The sequence below is a fragment of the Tympanuchus pallidicinctus genome, unplaced genomic scaffold (assembly GCF_026119805.1).
Source record: "Tympanuchus pallidicinctus isolate F22 unplaced genomic scaffold, pur_lepc_1.0 scaffold6, whole genome shotgun sequence".
Lineage (NCBI taxonomy): Eukaryota > Metazoa > Chordata > Aves > Galliformes > Phasianidae > Tympanuchus > Tympanuchus pallidicinctus.
In genome coordinates this window covers 17,145,033-17,170,533 of record NW_026294780.1, presented here as the reverse complement: position 1 = coordinate 17,170,533, position 25,501 = coordinate 17,145,033, and the positions used below count along the sequence as shown (strand labels likewise).

The window sequence follows — 25,501 nt, the reverse complement described above, 5'->3', positions numbered from 1 at the left end:
GGTTTGTAGCGTAATTTTGTTGAGACAAAAAGACTTGGAATTTGGAAGCTCTTTGCTCCCATTCCCTGTGGAAAGCTGCTGGTTATGTGGAGCAGGAGAACTCAAAACGTAATTCACAATGAATGCCAATCCTTCACCTCCAATATGAAGGCTTCCCAACTATTCAACTTGCTGAGCATAACTGGTTTTACATAGCACATTTAAAAAAGGCTGCTCCTGTTCAACTGACCAGTGAGAAAGGACTGGACTTTTCAAAACGGGTATTGGAACAACAGTTTGTTATATATTTCTTTTTATTTTTTAACTGTCCGATCCCACCTTGTAAGGAGAGCACTTATTTGTTCAGCTAAAAGGAACCCCTTTCATGCTCCTTTTGACTTTGCTCAGTCAACACGTTTGTGCAACAGTGGCAGAGGCACACTGGAATTGTGTACCCATTCATTGTGATTACACAGACAGAAGCAAGTGTATTTGTCTGACATGAGGAGGGGAAAGGAGATGAATGGTTCCCAATGGGTAAGAGGACAGTTAGATTTGTTTTTTTTTTCCTCTCTTTTTTTCTTTTTCTTTTTTTTTGGTATGTTTTTTTTTTTTTTTTTTAAATCTTTATTTTGTTTTCTTTTTCCTTTTTGTGTATTTTTTCCTTTTTTTTTTCTTTTTTTTTCTTTTCTTTTTTTGATCTTTTTTTTCTCTTTTTTTCTTTTTTTTCTTTTTTTAATTTTTTTTTTTATTTTATTTTTTTTACTATGCCATGGAATCATAGCAGTCATTCCTCTAATAGAAACTGACAGGACATAAAAGACAGAACTATCAGATGAACACACACAATGACTAGAAATATATCGACAGAGAAAAGACTTAATTTAGCTTTGAGAAACTGTCCCAAAAATAAAATCCTGTATTAACAAGTGCAAAAAACAAACAAAAAAAGAAACTCCAAACATTAAAACACAGTGTATAAAATGGTGTGAGAAATTTAAGTCACCATACAGCCTTTTAGTCAATAAAAAGCTGTGTTCTTGTGTTCTTCTTGTTTGGGTAGTGGCCCATTCTTTTCCTTTTACCCAAAAGATCATTGAAGAAGATATCTGAGGATAAAGCACTCAGTCATTTTTGTATTTGACTGTAGTCACTTGGGCCTCTTGTGTTTCTGTCATATAAGATGAATCCTTTTTTTCATTCCTCATTGGTTGAATTATCTTCCAAAGTTGTTATGCCTCCAAAGCCCAGTCCTGTTGAGTTCTGTGCTGCTGAGACTGTTAGTACTGTATGTAATAGAATTAATACAAGAACACACAGTTTAAGTCTGCTGTTACACAGTCTTGATGCTGATGAAACTGTGAGCGATGTCCTATGACATATTGTTGAGCCACTTGTTTTTATAGTCCCTTTGGATTGATGATCTGATAATAGTCCCCATCTGACATCACAGCATTCTGGTTCTGCATTGGTTGGATAGTATTCATAGAGCCCTGTAGGGTAAACACAAAATAAGCATCAAAAGACTCAAAAAGTTCAGTAGAAGCTGGAAGGTCAAAGGAGCAGTTGACAGTTCAGATATCTTAGCCTAAACAATTGGATTCATATCTTTCAATTAGCTTCAGGCTCCCGCATGCTTACCATTTTGGGAGATGCATAGACTAACAGGAAGCAGCCTCTAATGATCATTCAACAGAAGTGTGACAGTGAGTGTGGCTGTAGAAAGAAAGGAAGCTAAAAAAAAAAAGTCACTGAGTTCCTCAACAAAACCTGTTATTTAAATTTTTCCTTTTGGACAAAGTAACAACTAATCAAAATGGATATTTCCAAAGAAATAAAAAAGGCCTTGAATTTATTCCTCTGTCTGTGAGCACATACCAGTAGTATCCAGGAAAATGTAGACATAAAATAACAAATGCTGGTATGATGACAACACTGACAATATTGATTTTCAAACTACTACAGATCCAATAATTTCATAGGAAGTTTCCAATCTAAGCTGTTCAAACTCTGCTTATTTATACTACTTCAGCTGAGTTCTTCCATCTGTGATGATCTCTCTAGTATATCCCGGAGGTGAGAAAAAACTTTCCTTGCCATGCAGTAATTGGATCTCTTGATATTTCTTATTGTACAAGTAGGTCATTTCTGCCTTTGGAACTGCACTGAACAACTCAGCCTGATCTCAATATGTATTTTTGAATATTTAGAGAAATCCTTTCTTTTCCAAAAGATACAACCACCTTTTTGGAAAGTGCCAGGGCTGTTTGTACTATTGTGAGGAACAGTAACATAACCAGAGTGTTCCATTTACTTCTTGTGTATCTTTTTCACTACTAAACTATCAGAACATAGCTTAGCCTGATTAGTGCAATAACGTCTAATACAATGGAAAAATATCCTTTCTCCAATTAAATAGATATTATAATATTTTTTTGCAGTAGCTACTTACCTTAGAGGGCTGTGAGGTCTCATGGTAAAATAACCTTTGCTGAAATATTAGGATTAAGATTTGGAAAGCAGCTATTTAACTGCTATGCCTTTTGAACCAGCTTCACATCTAGAAACAAGAACTACATTTTGTCTAAAGTGTCACAGAAATCTCTTTTCTTTCAAAAAACAAGTCTATATGTTTAGGCTACTTAGATCCACACTGATTGAATTATGTGAATATTATCACACACATCTTAAAATAAGATACAACTGAACTCTTTTATTCCTACTTCCATAATATTGATCTGCAAATACACCAGAAATGTATTAGCTATGATAAAGATGTTAAAATGCAGATTAGACATACATTCTTTTTTACATAACATGAGTCCAAATAAATTTTAATTTATTTTTTAATTCAATCAAGTTTTTAAAGATACAGATTGTTGGATGACATGTGAAGGGAGGGTTTACTTTATAGGAAATCATGCAGTCTTTACAAATATGCAGTTAGACCAGCCCTTGAAAATGATTTGTTCTATTACATTTTGGAATTTCCCTTCGGTTGTTGCAAATATTGCTGCTATAATGAAGTGGTCTTATTGCTAATGTCATATTTTCTGAAATCCATCTTTTGAGGCTTATAAGTGCCCAAGTTTGTTAACAATATGGTTTGGTAACATATTGGAAGTACTCCACAAAGCAGGTAATTATCCAGTCTGTTCTGTGACTGCAGAAGATCAAACTATTAACAGTAATTGAAGAGACACAGAGAATGCTTAATGCTTTGATCCTAGTAGGGCTTTCTTACTGTTCCAATTTTATTTCCAAATTTTCTTGTTATAGGAAAACCCCAAATTCCTTTGAAATAGAAGCCCATGTATGCAAGTTAGTAATCAAAAAGTATTTAAATAGTCTATATGCACTTACTGAAATATAAATAAGGGGGCAGAAATATAAATATAAATAAATGAGGGCAGCTCTACAGTCAAGGCTGCACTGAACTTGTTCCTTAATATAAAATTAAATTTCCTCTTTATTTCAATTCAGCAATTGAATTTAGGCTTTGAATTTGCAGTTGCATATTTAATGATCAGTTAACTACAAGAACCACTATTCATGACAGTTGCAGAACATTTAGATGAATTCAGTCAGAGTTTTGCACCAAAATAAGAAAGCTTAATTTTTGTGCCTCACCACATACTCATTTGTAGCTGTATCTATTTTGGCCTCTTAGAACTCCTCACTTAGTCTATTTATCCAGAAGGTTACAGGCATGACACTTACCAGGAACTCTGGAAAGCTGGCTACTTTAACCTTGGAAGGGCATGGAGAAATGGACTATTTTGTTCTTTTATGAAAACATCTCATGTGGACACAGTTCGAGAAAAGGATAAAAATAAAAATGATACATTTATCCATAAGACCATCAAGACTCACCTCCTTTTCTGTCTTTATAGTTCAGTTTGCAGGTATCATCAACTCTGTACTGCTTGGATGTTGGGTAATTTTATTTCTGAAATTGATCCTCCTGCTGTTACTGGCTCTAAAACTACTTTGCTTTTCATATTCCATTTAAAATTCTCAGTTCTAGATTTCCTTTCCCCTATTTTCCAGCATCCTCCTATATTTCACCAGAAGAAATCTTAGTCCATGTGGAAGATTTTGGACTTGAATTCATTTTGATATCAGATCATTTTCCATTTAAATATACAATCACTCATGAAGACCTTATAAAAGAAATCTCTCTGCTTTGTAATAGTAATTTTATTGATGTGCATATAGCATTGTGATTATCAGCACAGTCATATCTGTAGACTGTTTACCAATGCTGATGCAAGAACTAAGGCTACTTGTTTAAGTTAATGGAGATTTCAATATGGATAGTGGTAGTGAGAAGGTGGGTGGTGTGTTTCAACAGTGGTGACAGTGATGTGAGAAACAATACACGTCCAAGAGAGCCATGCACATCTGTCATACCACCGAAGTAAGATCATATAGATCAGCTCATCCACACAGATCATATAATGGTGGTGACCATACTGAAAAATAGTGTCTTCTAGCTGAGAATTTGGTCAATCAAGTAGTGTTATTTTTTCTTGCTATTTACTGTAGTTTCCACAGAAATGGAGACATTACTTTTGGAGTGACATAAGCACGTAATATATTACTGATCAGCTATATCACCAGCTAATTCTGAGAATGCTGTGGTTTCTACCTGAGCATGTGCATTTCTTTTGCACAGGAGTCCACATGCAGAAAAGATTGTTGCATTTCCACTCCTCACCCCAGTATTGTCAGAATGTGCCATGCTTGTATATGAATCTGGATCTGGTGGCAGTGGGTCTTGCTCAGCCCTGTTGGTTTCTATCACAGAAGAATAGCCATGGAGCTGTAGCACTTTGCAAATTGTACTTGCCATCAAAGGAAACTGGCCTGGCTGATATATTTGTGATCATGAGTATTTTGGAAAGATACAGAAATAAAACAGATTTTTTTTTTTTAAATGTTTTGTTCTTTTCCTTATTTTCTTTCTCTGTTAGTATAAACCATGGTCATATTTTACATAGATTTATGATTTATTTTGAGACGTATATCAAATTTGAAGAAAAGAACATATACTATAAAAAGAAAACACAGTTGAATGTAGTATACCAGAAATTTTGAATGCTCCAATTTGTTATGATGCACAAAGTAATTCATGCCTGCCAAGAATGATCCATCAAGCAGTGACATCATTGTATCAGAAAATGCCAACACTCAGCATGACATTTCTCTTTCTGAGGAATTATTTCTGAGATTTCAATATCCAACTACAGAAGGAAAGAGAACTCATTAGACATTATATGACTAGATTTCATTGCTTGCTTAAATCTGATCTGGAAGCCAGATCTCCTATCCAGATGATCCTCTCAATTTCTAAATTGCTGTGTCTATGACACATCATGATGCTTCTATTTAGGTATATATTTTATACCCTTTGCATGATAAAATTAAATGTAAATGAAATCTTGAAGACAAATAAAATAAGAAGAAAACACAGTTGAATGTAGTATGCCAGATTCTTTAGTAAACAGATTATTTTAAACTTCTGAATAAAGCTGTCTAGTTTTTTTAAAAAGATTAATTTTCATTTCAGACTCCATTCCAGTGGTTGCAATAGATATGGATTGCTGTGTTTTAGTTTTTTCTTTCTCTTTATATGTTGGAAAATATTACAGATAGTTGCCCATGGAGCGTTTTCCTGTATTTGTGTACACATTCAAGAAATATTTATTTTCTTTCTCTACCTTGCATTTTTTTTTTTTTTTTTTTTTTTTTAAAGCATGTATGGGACTAATTTCATTCTGATAGCATGTATGCCTATAAAACCAACCAGTAAGTCAGAAAAATAAGTAAATAGCTGACACTAAAGACTATGCAAATAACATCTTTAGCTCTTCTATGTTGAGATACAGGTTGAGTGTGAGATAATTTGCCTCTAGCAAATATCTGGTTTTCCCTACTTTTCCTCTAGTTCTGTTCCTACTTTGTGCAATATTTAATGAGAACATTTACCGCTGTGATATGATAGGAAAGGAAAAGTTCATACCTACAAACGTATTGTGTTGCTATGTCATACAGGGATATCTGTAAGCTAATTGCTTGGATTGTGTTTTGTAGAAGAAAATGTTTGCAACTAATAAATATATTATACTATGGGATCTCCTTCATGGGAAAGCCCGATATTCAAGACTCTAAAGTGAGACTGGACTCATATAGATGAGATATTTATGTGACAGATTCTAGTGCAAAAACAAACAAATGTTCCTTGTAAGGAGATTCATACCTACTAATGATTTTGGCTGTGAAGAAAACATCTATGGTCTTTGCATCTTTTCTCTTAATCCACTGTGAGATGGCAGCCAGTCAGACAAAAGCTGACTCTGGGCTGGATCAGTCCTCAGACCAGCTGTTGGACTGCACTGTCCAGAAATTAGAAGTTGTGAAATATTTCCAGTCTCTTCCCAGTTCTATGTACATAGAGTTATATATTTTCAACTCTCTTTTTCATATTCAAAGAGCATGTGTATAAGAAATGTTCAATATATTCCACTTGCACTAAGGAAAAGAGAGAAAAAGATGACTATGTACATTATAGAAAACAGATCCACTGGTATTCATATTGTTTTCATAGTAGTCACAACAAAAAAGCTTGACTTGGAACTGGAACTTCACATAGGATTTATTCATTGTAATCTATTGTGTATGTGTGTATGTTTGCCTAGATGTAATACTATCCATCTTGAATAAGATTCTCTTTTGCATTAGCAGATTGCAATTGCAGATATCTGAGCTGCACAAAGAAACATAACATGAAATCGCTGGAAAATTTAATCAAATGGTTATAAAACAAAATGATCTAAAATGAGAACAAAAGTTCAGTTTCCATGTATATGCAAAACTGGATGTCCCATAGCAGTGTCTGACAGAAAGATTGATATCTTTCCCTTTATTTAGTAGAAGAAAATTGTGAGGGGATAGGGGACAGTGCAAAGACTGTTTAGCACAAACTATTTTCTAACTCCATAATCAAAACCACACCATAATTGTTTACATTTATCTCCTAAGTACTTTCTTTTTCTTTGCAATGCAGTTCCTAACATCCACACATGCATTTCTATGAAAATCAGAAATAGTCAGCTAGTATGGCATTCCTTTTCCTGCTTACTCTATCTACTTTCATAGAGGAAGTTTACTTTCTACTTGGAATTATAGATAAGACTTTCTCCAACTAGAATACTTCTTACTCAATTATAGCAGTTCTTCAGAAATTTCCAAGAAGTAATTACTAATCCATATTATAAATTACATTTTTTCTCCTTTTTCTTTTCCATTTTTTTTCACTTTACTTTTTCTTTTTCTTCTTTCTTCCTTTCTTATCCTTTCCTCCTTTCACTTTTTTTCTCTTTTTCCTTCCTTCCTTCCTTCCTTCCTTCCTTCCTTCCTTCCTTCCTTCCTTCCTTCCTTCCTTCCTTCCTTCCTTCCTTCCTTCCCATTTTAATTTACTCATGCTAAAAGTCTGAAAATGAGCAAGTCTAGCAGTACAGGTGTCATTGCTGGTTGTAACCATGTCTTAATCCCATCACCTTTAATGACTCTTTATATAGCCACAGTAACTTATTTTAGAGCTCTGTGAAATATATCTATTTGGAATTCTAAGATCACAATGACAGTCAAGTTTTGGGGAGAAATCACCTGTCCTGTGTTATTTTCTTATCACTTGGACGTTCCAAGGAAAGGCAAAACCTTTTTACATCCTCAAATAACCTTCTTTATTACAGTCCCCAATCTCAACAAAATCCTGTCCTGAAAAAAAAAAGCAAAAACAACACAACAACAAAACGAAACACACATAGGTTCCTTATCCCAGTTTCCTGCTTATTTGTGGATATTTGTGGCTTGCAGTATGCAGACGCGCTGACTGCCAGCTCGGCTCAGTGCCCCTATCCCCGCTAGGTGCTGCTGCCCTCCGCTCCCGCAGCACTGCGCAGCGCCGCCAAGCCCCCCGGCCGCCTCCAGCCCAGCGTCGATCGGGACGTCTGCGTTGATGCTGCGCGATCCACCCTGTGCTCGACAACAGATAAAAGCAGCTACCGCCAGCACACATTTTTCTGTTACTTGTCTTCCACGATATATTGAAGGGCTTTGTAGAAAACAGTTCTGTCTCTCCATTAATCTAAATCTCTTCCAAACATTACAGGAAATAGTTTGTTACCATGGCAAGGAGGAAGGAAAGCCCTTATTATAGAACTGTCGCTTCTAAAACATCACTAAAGAATAGCAGAGGCCACAAATTCTTCACTTTTTTTTTTTTTTTCCTTTCAGTGATAAATCATTCTATAAGCAGAAAGGTGCTTTCTCCAGAAGATATTATTCATCATACTATAGAATCACAGAATATCTGAGGTTAGAGGGATTTTTAAAGATCTTCCCATTTTAAAGCTCCAACCCCCCTGCCTTAGGCAGTGTTGACAACCACTAGATCAGACTGCCCAGGTACCCCTGCACCCTGATCTTGAATGTCTCCTGTGATGGGACATCCACCACATCTCTGGGCAACTTGTTACATCATCTCATCACTCTCTGAGTAAAAAAATTCTTCCTAACATCTGATCTAAATCTCTCCTCTTTTATTTTAAATCCCTTCCCCCTTGTTCTATCACAATCAGACCATATCAAAATTTGGTCCCCCTCCTGCTCGTAAGTTCCCTTTGAATACTGGAAGGCTACAGTGTGGTTTCCCCAGAGCCTTCTTTTCTGAAAGCTAAACAAGCCCAACTTCTTCAGCCTTTCTTCATAGAAGAATCATCTTTGTGGCCTTCTTTGGACCTACTCCAAAGGGCTCCACATCCCTCCTGTATTGGGAATCCCAGGCCTGGATGCAGTACTCCAAAAGGGACCTCACAAGGGCAGTGCAGCAGGGGACAGTCACCTCCCTCACCCTGATGGCCACCCCTCTTTTGATGCAGCCGGGGATACTGTTGGATTAATTATCCATATTCCTCAGTTAGCTAGCAAGTCTTAGTTTCATGGGTGTGAAAAATCTCATACCAGCGTAACCCACTTCAGATCCTGCTGGATATGAATTCTGCAGTCTTGATCCTGGGGGTGATGGCTCAACAAGACAAGAAATCCAATCAAATACTAGTGCACAAATTACATGAGAATAATATTTATAATTATACCATAATTTTATTTTAAATGTTTTCAGTAATATTCTGGTGATTAACACCAGCTACTTCAGATAGACTGGAGTCAGTAGTGTTAGTGGATTGTAGAGAGCTACTCAGCTCATCAGGTACAGATGACTACTTAGGCTGAACTAAAAAGCCTTTGTCTCTTCTGACCACATACATCAGATCTTCATTGGTTACAGTGAGAACTTTGTCACAGAGTTTATGTGTAGATACTTAGATTATTATAATCTGCAGTGAACAAGTTCAATCCTTCCCCGAATTCACTTTTCATCCCAAATGCACAGATACTGACTTTTAATCTTTTCAAAATCTTCTATTTAATATGATTTAGGATTGAATTTGGACTTGGACACATAGTAGGAAAATGAAGAGGTAGATATGTATCTCTTAAGAGATTGTCTATAATAATTAATGATGGCTTTGCTTACGACTTGTTTGTTCATTTCCCTTGTGTATGCATGTCAGTGTGCATGTGCAAATACACGCACACACATATATGTATACAAGTGGTAACTAAGAAGGTTTTGTGTCTCTCATTTCAGGTGGTATTGTCCTATCTAAACTGGAAAATGATTCTAATTTACTTCCTCTATATGCATATTGGAAGGCTGTTAATTATGAAGTGGAATGCTAGGTTACACTGAATAGTAACTCAGTTTACATTTCATTACATTGTCTGCAAAATGTAATCCAAGTATTGCTGGATTGTGTGCAATAAGTTTAATTTTCAAGACAGAATACAGTAAATATTTTGCTAGCAGAATTCCCTTAAATCCAAATACAGGTAGTACAGTGAAGTGTTTCTTAAAATATTACACTTGCCTCTGAGGTGGCATAAAGCATTTTTGAGGTTTTATATTTTACTCTATTTTTAACTAGCTCATATTCAGCAGCCCATTTAGAATATGGCATAGGATAGGATAGGATAGGATAGGATAGGATAGGATAGGATAGGATAGGATAGGATAGGATAGGATAGGATAGGATAGGATAGGATAGGATAGGAAAAGAGGAGAGGAGAGGAGAGGAGAGAAGAGGAGAGGAGAGGAGAGGAGAGGAGAGGAGAGGAGAGGAGAGGAGAGGAGAGGAGAGGAGAGGAGAGGAGAGGAGAGGAGAGGAGAGGAGAGGAGAGGAGAGGAGAATTCAGTTGGAAGAGATCTTCATTTAGACCAACTTCCTGACCACTGAAGGGCTAACTGGTTAAAGCATGTTACTGAGGCCACTGTGCAAATGCCACTTGGAAAATGACAGGCATGGAGCATTAAACACATCTCTACGAAGCTTGTGCCAGTTCTTGACCACTCTCACAGTAAAGAAAATTTTCTTAATATCTAATTTGAACCTCCTCTAGTGAGGCTCTGTGCTGTTTCTGTATGTTCTGCTACATTAGTGACCAGGGAGAAAAGCCCTACATATCGCTCTGTGCTTTCCCTCCTCAAAGAGCTGCACAGACAAATGAGGTCTTTCATTCTTCTCTGGTCCAGACAACCCAGGTATCCTCAGCCTCTCTTCACAGAACATAAATTCCAGCCCTTCAACCATCTTTGTTGCCTTCTGGATATTTTAAAGTATCCTAATAACAATTTCTTTCTTTTTATTTTTTTTTGCATAGAACTGCACAAGATATTCAAATTGAAGCAACACTACCAATAAATATAGTGGGAGAATCACATCTTTTGATTTTTATTACTGCATCTCAAATCCTTTGTTTATCTGACATAGGAATATAGGTGAAGAAAGTTGAAAATAGTAAAAACTGACCTCATATTTCTCATTTTTTCTGAATATTTCAGAACAGAGTTTGTTTCTTTTTCTGAATCTTACATTAAACCGAGCTACAAATAACCTCAGTGAAATTGCATAGCATGAAAAATAACCATAACAAATTTATTCTAATAATATTGTTTTATAAAGGTTATGAGTGTGGTAAGCTGAAACACAAATGTGCAAAATAAATCTTGGCTCAAATCCTAGGACCTCAGAGATGTTGTCATGATTTTGTGTTCTGTTTTTCAGTATTCCACATCATAACATCATGTAGTGCACTGGGAGTTAAACTTTTAATGCTCCAATTCCAGGTACCTGCACATTACAGAAGTCATGGGATCTGGCCCTTCCAGGTGGGGCGCTCTCTTACTGCCTGGCAGTGTGTACTGGAGGGTGCTTTCCTAGCTGTTCCAAGCTTTTCAGGTTTGACTAGGTCTCAGGAACTCTCTCTCTCCTATCTTATTTGATTTATTAGTCTCAATTTCAATTAGATTGTATTATATTGTGTTATCTTGCATTCCAATATCATAGTAAAATAAGTTTTCCTCCATAGATTGTTGCCACAGTTTTTTTCCCTTCCTTCCTTTCCATTCTGTGGGGCCAAGGTGTGTGGGGGGAGAGGGGCAGGATCCTACTGCTCCCTGTCACAGGCATGGATTGATCTAGTTAACTCCTCTTTGTTACGAGGAACACCTTGTTTCTCATAATTGAAACGATAGAAGGAAACATATTCAAATTCTCCTTCACATTTATATTTATGAAAAAAAGTGAAATTAGCTTTTCTATACTATACCTGTACAGATGAAACTTGATAGTCCTCCGTAGATGACATCATCATTGTCTGGTAATATAAAGGGACACCTTGTTTGAACCTCCAAACAGTATTGCTTGCAAGGAATTCTGTTGCTGCAGTGAAACTGTGTGACTTCAAAATACTGGGAACAGAGCCAGGCTTTGTAGACAGTCTGGAAAAAGAGAAGAATCAGAAGTATAGATGGATGACAATAGCACTTTCATTATTAGAACATACTGAACTGCACATCTACATTAACACTGCTTCTGAAAGCAAATTTTGCGACACTCATCTGCATAACACACACTTTTAACTTTTGACTATCTTCTCACTTCAAAAAAGAAAATTCCAGCCAAGTATTTAAAGAAACAATCACTCAAGATTAGGCAAATGTTATTATTTTCTTAGTTCATAAATAGGTTTTTTCTTGTCTTAGATGCATATCTTTATTATGAACACGTCACACACTCATGTCCCTGTACCTTATGAGATACAAACCATAATCAGAATATAATTTGTAGCTAGTGAGGGATGGAAAAGAAGCTTTTAAAGATAAATAAGTGTAGTAGTTTCAAACTAAACTCAGGCCAGCCCTGTTCTTGATATTGTCTAGAGCTAAGTTTTCAGGTTGCAATAGATGGTGCTGCTTCCCTTTGAATAACACCCTAGCAAATCCACAGCATGGAAATACACATTAGGGATCCCGAACAGCAATAGCTGTAGACTAGGAAATGAATGTAGACCAATGCCTACATCTGGAGCAAAGAGGAACGCATTGATGTCACCTGACAGTGCGTAACCATGGTTGCAGGACCTCTGATTACTTCTGCCATTATTATCACAATTTAGAAGGAAAGCAAAATAAACACGTTGATTTTACTTTCCTTTCCATTTCAACAAAGATCTTAGACACAGGAATTAAATTAGTCTTTTGTACATTGGAAGGCATAACGTGATCATTTAAAAGTACATTGGATAGTGGCCTATGAAGGTGGTGGAACCACCATGTACAAGAAGAGTTTGCTTCCCAGTTTTGTTCTTATCTATTCTGAAGTACTTAGTTTACTGGCTAGATAGTTGCTGTCTAGGCTGTTATAGAATGAAAATACCTTGTCTGCATTCATTTGTAATACCCCCAAAATAATTTAAAAATAATACAGAAAACTGGATATTTTCCATCTTTCTATGCTTATTCTCAATTAAAGAGACAAAAAAAAAAAAAAAAAAAAAAAAAAAAAAAAAAAAAAAACCCACACAAAAAAAATCTGATACCTGAGTGGCGCAATCTAGCAGAGGGTTTTGTTTGTTTTCTGCATGCTTGTTTCTCATCAGTTATACTTCTTACTGGTGTAAGTATTGTACTTAATTTGAAAGCATACATCTCAGAATCACAAACTTTTGTTTGCAACAGTAACAGGTGTGGGTATGGTTAGTAGGTGATAGAGTGGAGATTCTATCATTAACCTATAGTTTACATTTATCTCTCTACAGTAGTTTTTGCCTACTACACTCTGTAGAGCAAGAGTTTTTCATTACAAATTCAATTTTAGTTGCTAGCAGGATTTTTATCCACAATAAATGATTAATGAGGGGAATTAAATGATGTGTGTGGTTTTTGTTGTTAAATAAACTCACTTCTAAACAGTAAGTGGTATTCCCACTGTTGACTGTATCTCCCCTCACAATTTTAATGCCTCACTTGCTATGTTGATTGAATAAAATAAAATAAATAAAGGTTTTTATTTTTATTTTTAATTGAGCAAAATATTTTTAATTGAGTAAAATCTCTTGGTTGGAGACAGGAGCTCTGTCTCTGATAAGAGATAAATATTCACAGTTCCTTCCTGATCTCTGTGTAGCTAGATCTGTTTACTATGGATCTATATAAGAGAAATTTAAGAGTAGTAAGTTGGTTTGTGTATAATATTTAAAAACTGACATCAGTTTAAAGGGAGTGTTTTTAACAGGTCACCATAAAAGGTAATCAGAAAACAAGCAAATGCACTTGTCTATTTAATCAAGATAGGAAATGTTTATTAAATAAACAATAAATAATGGAGTAACAGTTTTCTATGAATATTTTAATGTATAAATTCTCAGATTGTATATATAATCTTCCAAGTCACAAGTCCTCAGCTTCAGCTCAAATGTGCACCTGAACTCTTGTCCCTATTTTTAAAGAATGCATGATGTATATAAGTTTCCAAGATCTGTTTCTCAGATAAGTGTCTCCCACTCTGTAATTTTTTCTAATTACAGTCCCTCTCAACCTTGTTGACAATCTATGTCAAGATTTTTTAGTAAGCTGGTCCTCTTTCGCTCTTTTTATGGCTAACAAGGCTACATTATTAGCTATTCTACTCTCACGCTCTGGCTTTTTCAAAATAAACTTCAAGTTCACAGGAGAGTTTAAATCTATGGAACACCCTAAGATCTCCAAGTAGGAAGTGAGGTTCCAGAGGATGTGTTGAAAATAGTCTTCAGCCATTCCTACAAGCCATTCAGTTTTTATCAGACCAATCCAGGCCTGTGACCTGTCATGAGGGAATAGTTGGAAGAAGCATGGTAGAACAGCACACGCTGTTTTACAGAGAAACAGGGGGAAAAAAAATCCATGTCTGCAGATGAACTGTGCTGGGCTAACTGGTATCTAAACAGGTGAGTCTTTGTATCAGCTCCATAGTTGACTGATGTAAGCAGATCCAGAGGAGTCTAAGATTGTTTTTTTCGGTCTTTTAATCAAAAGTAGTGAGAAGGGGTTTCCTTACTTAAATCGTAGAAGCCTGTCATTTGGAACTGAAATTTAATGAAATATACTTGAATTTTTCCAAATAGTAAAACATACTATACACTCTGATCAGGCACTATTTTTTCTTATGCCCCAGAAAGTATAGATTTTGATTGGCTAGGAATTGTACTTAATCTCCTACAAAATCCCAGTTGCGGATTTCCAGAGTCTTAAAACATGCTCTGTATAACTAGGGCTGAAACTGTAAATGAAAATACATATTGATTTGTGTGTGGAATACAGTAGGTTCTTTAATAACAGTGTTTCTGTATGTGGATGTTTTTCCTTTCTAAAAGGGCATAAATGACTAAATAAAAAAATTTATGATCACAATAATTCTCTTCTCAAAGTATATTTCATATAAAACATTTTAAAGTATTAACTGCGTTTGTTATTGTAAACATTTTCCCAGGTCACTTTCAGCATGTTTCTATCCACAAAGAGTGAAAAAAGTGATATGCCATAGGTAAAATTTTTCATGTCTTGTAAATGGTGCATTTTTTTTTTATCTGACTGAAGCAAAAAAATAATAATAATAATTGTATATGACCATTTTGAGCGCAGTTTCATTTTCCTTCCCCTGTCTTTCTGTGCTTTCTGTAATTAAATATTACTTCTGCCTGGCCTTTTTTGCCCCTCTCATTGTTGGATTTCAAGATAGCATTTACTGTGTTGAAGTAATTCATATATGTGTGAAAAATAAAGGCAGTACTCCCACACTTTCTTTTAAAGAATGGAAGAAAGGATATTTGTTATTAAAATATAAAATTCTCCTGCCTTTTGTTCCATGACAATAGTTCATGCTTGCTATCTAGCAACCTAGCAAGCAATACATCCTCAATTCAAACATTAACAGAACATTCTCTTTCTTTCTTACGTAAACTATGGAATGTTGAGACAGATAAATAATTTATCTATTGAAAATTTTTCATACTTAACTGGCATGTATGGGAAGTCTCCCAAATGACTTCAGTAAATTATGTGTGATTGAGAAAAGGTATAGATCTTGTTTGAGGACATTTGAACAATAAAATCTTTGTCTTCCTGAGCTGGCAAAATCAATGCCACCTACACTGAAGCATCAACAGGTGTGTATGTGTGGTCATATAGGAAAAAACTGGTCTGACTTATTGCGTCCAGGAAAATGTTTAAGAGTGAGAAACGTCTTGTTACTAAGCTTCCAAAGCATTAAAAATAGACGAAAATGACTTGATCTGAAAAGGGGAATTTAGTAAAATTAGGAGCCAGTGAAAAAATAAAAAATGCACATTTTTATTCACTGTTTTCCTTAATTTCCTATACGTTTTCTATTTCAGGATGTTATGCAATGGTTTTGATCCTACGTGATATTAAGATACTACATTCTTCTTTCACTGTGCTATATGCTGTTTGCTTTCTCAGAAGGTGGGGAGGAGAGAAGACCACAATCAAATAGCCAGAAGCAGAGAAAATATTACATATTTCACATTAAGTTTCCCAGAGCAAAATCATTGTCCCTCCAAAAATGCACTTTCTAAACATTCAAGTCAATAAATTGTATCTTGGACTACATTTGAGGGGGAAAGAAGGGCTGTAAAAACAATATCCAGTATGGGCACTTTATGATATTCTTGGTGATAACAGGAGAAAATAATGAAAATAAAACCAAACTCTTAAGCAAGAACTGACCTAAACTGTCTTACAAAATTGGAAAAAGTACACAAATTATAGAGAAAAAATAAGAAATTTCAAGAAGCAAGAGGAAATCTTTAGTGACAAAAAACCAAACCATCAGATGTCAAAACATCATTTTTATTAATACATATTTTGTGAATTCTAGAAATTTCACTAAAAACAAACAGAAAACTAATACACTCCTTAATTTTTGGATTTCTTAAATTATATCATCTGCATTTTACAAACTTGTTTACGTTGCATGCGTACAGTACAGAATAGTATTTAAAATGGCTTGGGTTTCAGTTTTTTTTTTATGAGATGAAGAAAGTCTATAAAAAATAGTTGCTAATAGAAGTCTGGCGAACTGTAAGTAGAATGGGAAAAAATACACGTGTTCTTCTGTTTTTGTATTGTTTTGTTTTTAGCATGGAATGGAGCACAAAAGGGAAGTACTCAAACAAATCAGATTATGGAGATCCCGCTAACCTTGGTGTTCTTAAGGAATAAATAATAAAGTGATAAAAATATGTTTTTAATTAGCCAGACTAATTCACTAATTACATTCATTTTATTTCTACTGATCAAATTTCAAGCCAAAATCTGGAAGCAGGAAGAATGCCATGCACACATCACAAATATAGAGTTTTGGCAAGTCAATGTGTAGAGGTGGAAGACGGTGGGAGGGAAAGAAGGTAGGAAGAGAGAAGTCACAGCAGAAACTGTCTCTCAAAATAGTAAACATTATGAATTTAATTTTAACTGCTTTACACTGATGTTTTGCAACCATACTCATTCATCAGTACAAAAATTAAGGCTTCAAACAGAGAAAAAATGAATAACTTCACATACCAGTTGAAAAGGAAAAGAACCTTCGTGAACTTCAGAGTCATACTGTTCATTACCATTATCAAACACATCAGGAAAATGTACTGAGATAAAAAAATGAAAAATGGTGATACCAGTCCAGGTCAACAACTACAAAGCCTGCGAATATTCTGAGCTAAATTCTGGAGTCTTTACATATACTGAGGTGTATTTCAGGCTGTGACTGATTAATCAGTTGATTTTTTTGAGAATATTCAGTGCACAGCTAAGAAAACTGAGCTTTTTTAGCAGAACTAAACCTAGAAATGTGCTTTCTCTGTTCTACTCCAGCAGTTCGCATCCCATGCTAATTCACTAACAACAGCAGTGAATAAGCTCTCTGCTAAGAGTAAAGTTCCCTTTTCTCATCCTGTCAGCTTCAGTCTTAACATATGATTTTCTTCAGCCAAAGCTAACCCCGGGTTTTGATATGCAGCATACTGCTTGCAGGCAATGAGCGATGCTTTCTCTGCATGTCAAACCAAATGCCCAAGTCATAGAGCTAAGAAAGTATGAGCTATTTAAAAGCACTCTATGTGCATTCCTAGTTAGGGTTTGTGTTTAAATCTTTTACTTTGATTTTATTTGATTTTTTTTCCCCATTTATGTGAATTGTTTCAGTGTACTATTCTGTGACATAACGTTGTCTCATCTAATTTCCAACTCTAAGATGATTAATCTAAGATGATTATGTTGAAGATTGCATAGTAAATAAAGGGATTAGATCTTGATGTAGTTATGACTATCACGTTTGCAATGAGAAACTTCAGAGAACACACCTATTTCTTTCTGAGGTAAAACTTCTACTGTAAAATTAAATTCATTTTCCACTTTAAATCTTATGCATGTTTCACATCAGAGAATAGCTACTGTCACCTACCAGCTAACCTAGTCTGTGCAGTGCATTCTCTGAAAATAATTTTACATTTAGATCAATAGGGTATTGTGCATTGGTTTGAGTGACAATACTTCTTCTTTACAAAACACAGAGGCTGCTCTCAGTGTCTGCTTTGTGCATCATTGTGCATCAGGTCCTAAGATACCATGTTTTACAAGCAGATGTTCTTTAGATAGCTAAAGAGTGCTTTTTCTAGACTATGCAGCTGAAATAAAGATGACTGTTACAAGATCTGATTGAGTCTGACAAGGGTAGCGTTACAAATGTGAACCCCTCAGGAATTTTGTCAGTTTTGAACGCGAAAGATTGTCTGACTTTGCGAAAACTACATTTTGCATGCATGGTGCAGAATAAAAAACACCTTTTATGGGTAGCCTGTATAGCAGAGCTGTGGAACTGTTGGTGGCACTTCTCCCTACCTTCATTATCAGTTCTGCTCTGAGGTGATGGGCAGCCTCAGAATAGAGCTGGATAACAAAGGTAGTACAGAAATAATGAGTGTATATAATAACAAGATGAGGACCGAACCTTTGTCAATGAGAGCCAGTGGTACAGTCTGGTGATTAAACATCATCGTAGAACATATTAAAAAAAAATGTGATTTTGGAATATGTGGGTTGTTGAGAGTAAGATATTTCACAGGAATAGGCTAATTTCCCCAAATACTTTCAATAGACAATAATAATAATAGTAAGACAAAAATGTTAGCATTTTCACTTTGTTTCAGTACTGCTAATACTAAACAACTTTGTTGTAGTTCTATTTTCTGTATGGTTCAAATATCTTTTTTCCACATAAACTATTATCATTCCTCTTATTCAGACAAACATCGCTCACTAAGCATTTATTCAAATACACATCATACTCTTGCATTTTATTACATCAGTATAGACACAAAGATGTTCTGCTTTGTGCAAAAGTAGGTTTGTAAATGAATATACACAAGCACACGTACAAACACACACACACACATGATTTTGTAGAAAATTCACAATTTTTTTTTGTTGTTTTTAGTTGATCTAGAATGAAAACACATTAACAATCTGAGCTTCCTGTAGAATAGAAATACATTCTGTGTATTTTTTCAATTCCTTGTGTTAAAAGACCACAGTAGGAAATGAGAAAGTCTGTTTCATATTATGGAAACTTATGTCTGAAATTTACAGCAATTTGGGAATGAACACAGCGGTCTGGTGGGTATTCTGACCTTTGTTTTTAGTTCTATTTTATTGCAAATAATACCATCTGTATCTGCATAGTTTAATAACATGACATAAATAGTTTAATATTTACCTTGGTGCCAGAGAATGAAACATTTTAAGAGACAAATAGGCAAATGGTTCTTAAATGAAAGTAAATTAAATAGGTAACCTTGCTTCTTTTTCTATTTTCACAGAATCACAGGAACACCAAGGTTGGAAAAGACCAACAAGATCATCCAGTTCAACCAGCCACCTATCACCAATAGTTCTCACTAAAGCATATCCCTCAACACAACATTCAAACCATTCCTTGAGCACCTTTTTTACCTGGAAAATAAAATTTAATATTTTATATAATTTATTTTGAAAGACGCCTACTAATTTGCTTGAATATAGAGAACAGGTACACTAAAGTTGAAATTGTTTGCCAGAACACTGTTGATCTTCAATTCGTATACTGCATAACAAAATTTCTCTTACCTAAATACAAACCAGAGAAATGACAAACTGTTTCACTGTTTCTTTTTTTATAAAGATTTTTAAAGGTCTTTATAGACAACAAAAAAAATGCGAACATGCTAACTACTGATACAAATACGTTTCTTTGAAATTACTACAGAGGAGATGGCATCAGTGCCTCCCCATCACTTTTCTAGTCTTTAGAAGAAGTTATACATAGATAGAGAAGAAATCTGCAATGTTCCCATATGCCAAAACAAACTAAGCTTCTGCTGTGAATAGATATTGATAGAAATAGATATTATAGAAAATATCTATCTATTTCTATCTATCTATCAATAGATAGAATAGATATTGAGCAAAACTCAGATTCACCAGTTCTAACTTTCTCTTCTTTCTAACTCTAACTTTAATGGTTAGCCATCCAGTCAGGTGGGATCATAATAATTGTTAACTTTGGTGTTTTGAAATATCCTCAAATTCATCATATGAGTTAGAATTCAGTTTTAGATTTACTTAATATTGTAAAGAAACCTTATTTTGAAATTCATAAACGTCCCTTCAGGTAAGCTTAAAAGAAATAGAAAATTAAATAACTCATTGCAGAAATAAGAGCCTGTTAGAAGTATTTAAAATTAAAAGTAAAGGGTATTTCATCTATTCAGGCAACATATGAAAATCCACAAATGAGGAGATATGATTATAATAAAACAATAAATAAAAAACAAACAAATAATCCTTAAGGAGTCTGATTATCTCTTCTACAAGATCTACATCTATTGGCTTCAAGTCAGTTGCAGTGGGCAGGGACCTGATTTAAAGTTTTACAGTCCACTCTAAAAATATATCTGCATTCACGAACCAAGTGACCTGTCAAGGCTGGAAAGTCTTTGTGCTCAACTCTGCTCTTCAGCACTGTTAAAGTGATGGTAATCTATATAGATCAGATCATCATGACATTATTCAGAAGATTGATACTGCTGGCTAGCAGTCTACCAAGGAGGCCAAGACTATATATATATATATTTTAATATATATCCCTTGTATCCTCAAATTAACATCCTTGCTTTTTCTGCCCACAAATCTCCATTACTGGTCAGAAAAGACAATATGAATGGGCCCAGAGGACCTCCAACCAACTTGTGATAGCTGCTGAAAATTCCAGGCAGATTAGGTAAGTTTAAAAGGCTGATATGCATAGAAATAGTGTGCCATTGGCCACAACAGATGTGAAGCATGTTATCAAGGGAGTAGCTGGAGATTACAGAGCAACAAGACAACTTCTTGCACATATCTTTTACCATGTCACCTTCTAGTTTAACAATTATCAGCAAAGTGTCTGAGACAAAATCTGCTTTCCCAGAGTTGCTGTTAGCATCAAATGTCTGCCTAAGGATCCATACATACATTGCAGGATGGTCCATAGTGGTAGCTCACTTATGCAAGCTTAGCATTCAGAGTTCTTACACCATACAATACAATATTCACAAGACTTCAATATTTTAACCAAAGTCTGTTTATCTTCCTTTTGATTCCTTTTTTTTTATTATTTATTTTATTGTATAGTCTCACAATGATAAGTTTTGAGAAATGCATTAAATGCTAGTTTATGTGGTGCTTACCGGAGCATGAGGACTGTAACTCCTCTAAGGTTCAAACTCCAGGAGCCGCCTGATTATTACCAAATATTATTGCTGAAATTTGGAGACTAAGGTGGAATTTCTCAAGCACTGTTAACACCAGAAATGCTTAGTCAATTACCAAGACTTACAATATTTTTTCAGTTTAAAATCAAATACATCTTTTATATTCCCCAAATTTGTAGTTGTTCTTTACCTTTTTAAGTCTATTAATCTTGATTCTTGATCAGCTAGAAAAAAAACCAAATATGAAGATGGGATATTGATTCCACTGAGGACAAGTCATGTCCATGTCAGATCTGCCAGATCTGATGTAGAATGTAAGGCTGGTTCCATCTGGCCCTTCCCAGGACAGTATGAGATAGGTACCATTTTAAAAAAGCCTTAGTTTTAAACCTTGAGATTTGAGACTTGGTAGTAGAAGATTAGCTTTAGGAACTTCTGAATAATGGGATTAGTTTATAGCCATCAGCTACTGCTAGTGATGGGCTTAAAGTACTCATAGAAGCTGCAATATGTTTCACTGATTGTTCAACAGACAGACCATGACTGAGTCATGGGTGCAGGATCAAAACTGATGAATAAATAGTAAAATAAAATCATTATTTTCCAGCATCTTTGAAGCAATGAACCTTGTCAAGCCTTTCTGGCAGAATTTACATAAGTATGTATTTTGCCTATATGGATCATGTTCATTTCAGTGTAGCTGACAAGATGTGAATATTACACAGTTATTTTCACTCCCTATATGTTTCCTTACTTTATCTCCTCTTTCTTCAAACTATTTTTTCATTATCAGTGGACTAATGTGTTACTATGTTAGATCCGTGAACATGGCAGTTCACAGGAAAAATAATAGGTTTGATTTTTTTTTCAACTGTTGTACTCCTAGATTTTTTAGAGAAAATCTATAATTTCTCAGTGATTCCTTTTGGGGAAAAAAAAGAAAAAAGAAAAAAAAAAAAAAAAAGGCTTTCAGCATTAAAATTCACTTCCACAGAAGAAATAGCTGATTTAAACAGTATACACAATATGTATGACAATTTTCTTCTTCAAAAAGTCTATCTAATAGTGAAGCTTGATTCTATGTACTTAGTGTAGAGAAAGAGTTTGTACATCAGTCTCAGGAAACCTTCTGAGGTGGTAATTATGAGATGGGTCACACTAGGTATCATTTTCAGCACACCAAACAATCCTTATCTAGCTGTATGATGAATGTGACACTACTCTGTAACAGGTCGTACTTGCTGCTGCTTTTGCTAAGAGAAACAGCTCTTGTTTTTCTGTCAGAATCTTTGTCTCAAATCTAAAATAAGTATTATCATTTGAAGTATCACAATGCTTTCATTGCTTATGAAGTATCTGTGGAGAACTCAATAAAATAGCATGCAGTACTTGCTAGAAAGTTCCTTATATTTGATATAATTGGATAATATTTTGCTTTCAAAATTTCAGACATTTTACCTAAACACATATATATATATATGTTATATATTCTTCTTATATTAATACATTATGCATTAACATCAGTTAATGTATAATGTGTCTTTGTAAACATTCTGATGCATGTAATGCCATCTCAGGAGGAATCACAGGGTATAGGACTCAGAGTTTTTCACCTTTCACTTGTATTCCTTTGCTGATAGATATGCAACAATGGCATTTGAAAAGACAGTCTTTCTTCCTGTGATTTATATCACAGAAGTATTACACAACTGAAACAAGATGGCACTGTGATGCAAGCACTAAATCACTTACAAATTAGTTTTATGGCATTATACATACTTAAGTTTATCATTGCAATAGCTTGTTAGTAGCTTTTTTTTTTTTTTTTTTTTTTTTTTTTCTCCCCATGAAGGATTGCTTGAGTGGTGCAACACTGGTATTTCTTTCAGATGTTTTACAGGGATATTTTTTCTCTTTGAACCAGTGTTCTGCTCTCAGATTTTCAGCTATTTACTTTTACTCAGATGATTTTATATGCTACGTGAGGTCAAGTCTGAATGTAATTATCTGCTGACACATCTAACAATTTATACAGGTCTCTAACATCAGGAAAAGAAAAAATGAAATACAGGTTTGCCCTCCACACTTACTTTCATTTGTTGTTGCTACACTCTGTTCAGTAATTAAAATATAATATTGCAAAGCTATAAAAAAACTTGAGAGATAAGCACCAGAAACGCCAAAAATTATACAGTCTGATTAAAAAGGCATATTATATTAGATTACTTGAAAGTAGAAAATATTCTGCTTTATATTTCAGAATGATTCCCTGAATCATTCAGAGACTCTCTGACAAGTAAGCCACAGGCATATTTAGAAGCTAATAAGTTGGTTATAATAATATTTAAAAGTGGAACAATAAAACAATTTGAAAACGGTCATATGAGAAAGGCTACTCAGACTGAGTTCTGCAAAGGTAAATTCTCTCTAATGAATTAGAATTCTTCCTAATTGTAAAAGTGAAAATATTATCCTGGTGACAGTTTATTTAGCCCTTCAAAGACACATTAACAAGGTCTCTGAAAAAGGAAGTAAACAAATTAAGCTGATTAAGCTGTTATTGTTTGAGAGTGCTATACAGTCATGTATATGAATGTAGTAAGGTGAAAGAAAAGGAGGGAAAATGTAGTCAATTTTCATCAGTACAGAAGGTCAAAAGCAAGGTGTCTCAGGTTTTCATACAAGCTATCTTTTCATTCAGCAATGTATCAGTGAATTAGAAGAAGGTTAAGCAACAAGAAATCAAATGCATGAAAAGAAAAGAGGTTAAAAAAAAAGTATACTACTAACTTCATCAGAACCAAAAACTTTCCGAATGAAGAACAAAGTTTGTTACTAAAGAATTTAACAAAATGAAACTTTCCAATGAGAAGAAATATTTATATACCAAGAGAGATCTTATATCCCGTATATGACTTGCCAGCCAGATGTTGGGGTTGGCAATAGATGCACGCATAAACGCTGTGAAATGAAACAGAAGCAGAATCTCCTGCATAGGCAATGCCACATTCACCTGGAATAGTCTACATAGAAATAGCTAATCCCACCTCAAAATGGTGACATAAAATTAGAGAAAATCCAACAGTATTTTCTTGCCTTGTGCCTCTGAAGAAGTTAAGCTATGAAACTTCAGTAATACAGGGAAACTTCAGTTTTGGGGAAAGATCTATAAAATGAGCATTTTAGAGAAGATTGTATAATCATAAGATTGATCATAATAATCATATAATCATTAAGATTGAAAATGATCACGAAGATTATCACACCATGTCCACTGAACCACATCCCTCAGTGCTAGAGTTCCAAGCTTCTTGAACACCTCCAGGGATGATGGCTACACATTCTCTTCGGGCAATCTGTTCCAATGCCTCAGTCTTTCCAAGAAAATTTTCTTAATATCTAATCTCAGCCTCCCCATAGTGCAACAAGAGGCTATTACCTCTTGTCCTGTTCTAGCTATCTGGTAAAAGAGTCTGACCTTCATTTCACCACAATCTCCTTTCAGGTAGTTGTAGAGAGCAACAAAGTCTCCTTGAGAGTCCTCCAGACTAAACAAACTCAGTTCCCAATCCCTTTACTACCATTACTACCCTTCTCTGGATATGCTCCAGGGCCTCACCATTTTTCTTGTAGTGAGGGGCCCAAAACCAAACATAATATTTGAGATGCAGCCTCACTGGTGCCACGTACATGTGAACAATCACTTACCTGCTTCTGCTGGCTGCACTATTTCTGATGCAAGCCAGGATACCATAGGCCTTCTTGGCACCTAGGCACATTACTGGCTTTTCTGATCTCTGTTGATGCCCTACAGCCAAAAGCCAGCAGAAAAAGAAAAAGTGAAAGTCCTCAATTTCTCTATATAGTGCTTGATTTTGACACCCATTATAACACTGCAGTGGAATTGTGAGGTCATAGCCTGAACCAATGGTTGAGCATCAGGTGAGAAGGTGTTGCTAACTCACGGAGCTCAACTGGAGGTGAAGGCAATGCACCTGAGTGACTGGAACCCTCGCTTAAGGCTTAGCAGCTGAGGGAACAGTATCTCTAAATGGTGATTGTGTTCCTCTTGAGCTGTTACTGGTGATTAAAGGGTGTGAGAGCTAATTTTCTTTCTTTGTAATGGCTGTTGCTCCATAGTACTTGTATTCCATTAGAAGGCTGTGTCATCGTATTCTTTTGCCATACAAGCATATTTCATGAGTTTGAGAAATTAAGATTCAGAGAATGATCTTTCTAAAGTAAGCTAACATTTTCCCTTGTGAATTTATAGAGC

The 25,501-nt window shown here is 35.1% G+C and overlaps 1 protein-coding gene across 1 annotated transcript in view; it reads right to left on the bottom strand.

The window, feature by feature from the left end:
* Positions 1-666: 666 nt before the first annotated feature.
* The window catches only part of NALF1 (NALCN channel auxiliary factor 1), a 444,365-nt gene continuing 419,530 nt past the window's right edge, over positions 667-25,501 (bottom strand). Inside the window, exons 2-3 of the mRNA XM_052664393.1 lie at positions 11,713-11,884; positions 667-1,472 (exon numbers count right to left, since the gene is read on the bottom strand). Of these exons, the coding sequence (XP_052520353.1) occupies positions 1,177-1,472; positions 11,713-11,884 (468 nt within the window). The 3' untranslated portion in view covers positions 667-1,176. The remainder of the gene's footprint in view (positions 1,473-11,712; positions 11,885-25,501) is intronic.